The 3,831-nt window shown below is 35.1% G+C and overlaps 1 protein-coding gene across 8 annotated transcripts in view; it reads right to left on the bottom strand.

Moving 5' to 3' along the window:
* The window catches only part of LOC106789796 (eukaryotic translation initiation factor 4 gamma 3-like), a 46,124-nt gene that overhangs the window by 13,090 nt on the left and 29,203 nt on the right, over nucleotides 1-3,831 (bottom strand). For 7 of the 8 annotated variants that reach the window (XM_014754282.1, XM_014754284.1, XM_014754283.1 and 4 more), the window contains 2 exons: nucleotides 3,533-3,726; nucleotides 1,700-2,948 (listed from right to left, as the gene is read on the bottom strand). In XM_014754282.1, the coding sequence (XP_014609768.1) occupies nucleotides 1,700-2,948; nucleotides 3,533-3,726 (1,443 nt within the window). The remainder of the gene's footprint in view (nucleotides 1-1,699; nucleotides 2,949-3,532; nucleotides 3,727-3,831) is intronic. The other variant, XM_014754288.1, reaches the window with a different exon arrangement.

Genomic DNA, 3,831 nt, shown 5'->3' with positions numbered 1-3,831 from the left:
TTTATTTAAATTTTATATTATTATTATAATCTACCACGTATATATATCAACGGTTTTCTTCCCTTCTTAATACCTTTTGATAAGGAAAAAAAAAAAAAACAAAAAAACGTAAAATTAATTTTAAATTGAATCAATTTAAACTGATATATATATAAACAATCTAACGAATATCTCATTTTAAATTAAACATTTAAGAATAATTTCTAAGTTAGAACATAACAAACACATTAAAAACTCACCCTTTTTATTATTCCCCATTTTGGTTAATGTAGAACGAACACTATAATATTCGACACGAGTATAAAAGGAAATTAAGTTTTTATATGACAAACTTTTGTTTTATCTTGAATAATGCACTAATACGATACATTTAAAAAGGAAGTTAACAAATTATACAATAAACGACAAGTAAAGCATCTTTCGTTGGTTATAAACCAACCATACGGTGGTTTTTAGAAACGTAGAATAGTAGTAGTCATGTGTATACTTTCGCCATGTTATATTTATACCACGCGACGACAAACAACGAACAACGAAATATAATTCTTTTAAAGAAGAATAATAATCCACTAAGTCACGACGGACATCTTCTTCTTCTTCTTCCCAGGCGTTAGTTAACCGCAATATTGAATGCTTACCACCATTTATAAAAAAAAAAAAACAAATCTTTTATTTTTTTCTTTTTCCCCCAATCAAAGTATTTCTAATATTTATATATTCGTATATTATATAATAATCAAAAAACTAATCCTTTGATGGAAGGAAATAACAAAAAGTAGAAACAAAATGAAAAGAATATTAAACGCATAGAGATTAACCCCCTTCGTTTTAAGAATCGAACACGCGGCCGGTAACACAGAGATAGGGAAATTTAAGACGAGCGTGCATGAATTTGTAGGTTAAGCTCGTGAAATTTGTTCGTTTCACCCTCACGCGTTTTAAAATTTCTATAAAGTCACATAAACGAAACATATATTACACCACACCCGCCGTTTTTGCGATTTATTCATCCCTAATATAAATGTGAACACACAACACTCTACTACTCGTTGCCCTCTACTCCCACTCTCTAACTTTTCTTTATATATTTCTAAATATTTCTTTTTTTTTTTTTACGTTCTTTCCTACTTCTCAATTACTGTCTCTTCTCGGTTCGATTCCACTTTCACTCTTCTACCACCCAAAGGCAACAAGACGATAGAAACGCTAAAGAAAGCTACCACGACGACTACAACGCCAACGACGGGCACAACATGCAAGTACAATTCAAAAGTGAACCACCTTGCCGACAGATGGCGAGTAAGTCGATATGCTTGGAAACAGCGCTCACGCCACATCCGCAAAATCTTTTAGAATATTCAAGCCCTGTTTTCATCGAAACGCGCGCGAGAGAAAAAGAGAGAGAGAGAGAAAACGATAGAAACAAAATGGAACACACTGTAGATCGAACGAAATACGAACCCTGAATAATATTCATGAAAATTATTCGAAAATGTTATATTTATTTAAACGAATGTATAAAATTCGTATATTATATAAATAGATCTCTCTCTCTCTTTTCTACGAATGATTAATTTATCAATAGAAATAATTTCTATTATTGTAATTTATAGTTTGATTATCGAAAAAAAAGGAAGGAAGGAATAATGATGACAAATGATAAAGTAAAAAAGAAATAGATATAACAAATAAAACTCACCTTCGGTCGGCTTAGGCGGAACTTCGTTTCTAGCAATTGGTGGTGGTACAATTGCCTCTTGTTCCGATTTGTCTCCATTGGCATCACCGTTCGTTTTTTGATGGTGGTGGTGGTGATGATCCGGTTGATTATGCGCCGGTGCTGGAGTCGTCGTCACGCCTCGAGAATTAATGCTTTTTTCTCTTTTCTTTTCTCTAAGCTCTTTAGCATTAATGGCTAACGGCTCAGAGTTAGCATTATTTGTCTGATTGTGTGACTGCTGCGATTTCCTCCTTGGTGGCGAGTTCGATTTGTTTGGAGGAGAACTGCTCTTTGGAGCAGCAGTCGTTGTCGTCGTCGAGTTGTTCGAAAAAGTTTCCCTTATATGTGTGGGATTGACATTAGCAGCATTAGAGGAAGGTTTGCTGACCTCTGGAATAGTAACAACAACATTTTGAGCAGCGTGTTGTACTGATTGTTGTTGGTAATTCTGTTGATGCTGCTGTTGGTGGTGATGTTGATGTTGGTGTTGGTGGTGGTGCTGCGGCTGTTGTGGCTGCGGTTGATGCTGATGTTGGGTTGCAGCAGATGTCGCTTGAACATTGACCACCGATGGAGGACTCGTAGTTCTCTTTACTTCTTGGTCTACGAGGGTGGTACTAGCCGTCGGAGTAGTAGTAGTCATAGGCTGTGCAGGAGGAATATTATCATTGACTACGGCTACTATTTCCTCGTTGCTATTTGTAGTCTTTTTCTCTCCTCTAGGATGAAACTCTTTTGCGAAGAATTGTAATGGTTTAGATTCAACTGCTGTAGTTTTAATCGCGCAAGAGGGAGTAGAGGAGGATGATAATACAGGGGCAGCCGAGGAAATGGTGGCCGCCAATGGCGTAGGCAAAGTAGTGGTGGTAACGGGCGAGGTTGCAGCCGATGGCACAATACATGATGGTGCCGCCGCCGCCGATGGAGTTGGGATTAATTTATTTTGACTGCATTGCGTCTCTAACGATTGATTACATAACGCATGCACCTTGCTCATATTTTGTGATTGTGGAGCCACCAAGCCATTGTTGTTGGTAGAATGACTGTTGTTGTTTATACCATTTGAGGTGGTTTTAATGTTTGTCATACTTTGTGTCGTCATTTGCGGCACGAATGTTGCTTCCGGCGTAGTAACTACCGGTACTGGTGAACCGGAATCCGAACTTTCGGTTGCGGCTTTAGCAACGCGTGCCGCAAAATCGGCCACCACCTCAGCTCCGCTACTATTCTGTAACAATCACCAAATCTGCGTGATAGACGGCTGAGACGTAGTACGGAGCCGAAAATTAGGCAATAGACAACCAAAAACTCTTCTCAAACTCAAATCATATATACTTGTTACCACTTACAAAAACATAAATCACCGACAAAAGAAACACAAATAAACTAATTCAATATATTGTTTTACGTCTTCTACCTTTTTCATTTTTTTTATCGCCATGTTTATATATGATCATTTCAATTAAATGAAACGGTAAAAAAGAGAACTTTGTATTGTAATATTATTTTAATTAACTTTCATTTTACGTGCAAATTTTATTCGTAATCATCAATCATTAATGATTTACTTTAAAAAAAGAGATCTTCATTGAAAATTTAATATTTTTCATTTATATGCAAAATAATAATTATATGCAGTTTCATAAGAATTTAATAAATCATATCATGGCTCGGGTATGGACGTAAATATAACACAAGTAACTGGCTAAAAAATCATTATTCTTTATTAAGATTTGGTGTTATAACTTATACACATAATTCACTTTTCTTTTAGCCGATTACTTATGATAAATGATTGAAATATAAACGCACCTGTAGTTGAGGAGTTTCACGACTATTAGACTCATGTTCGATAGATGTGTCGTCATTATATATTTCATGACTTATGTTTTTTCCTGTACTAGGATTAACAATGTCTGTAATGGCCTTTTCTCCTCTGGGTTTTTTGGACCTAATTGAACTGTTAGTTCCTGTTGTAGCTCCACCATTGTACCCCGAATAAAGATCTGAAAAAAGAAATAAAAGTTAATATTAGTTTATCAGTTTTATAAACTTGAGATGGTATATATATATTATATATATATATAATATATATATATAATTTTATAGTT

This window comes from Polistes canadensis, unplaced genomic scaffold, assembly GCF_001313835.1.
Source record: "Polistes canadensis isolate GaletaPanama2010 unplaced genomic scaffold, ASM131383v1 scaffold_204, whole genome shotgun sequence".
NCBI classification, from domain to species: domain Eukaryota; kingdom Metazoa; phylum Arthropoda; class Insecta; order Hymenoptera; family Vespidae; genus Polistes; species Polistes canadensis.
The sequence above is the reverse complement of the archived record's forward strand: the minus strand, read 5'-3'. Positions and strand labels throughout refer to the sequence as shown.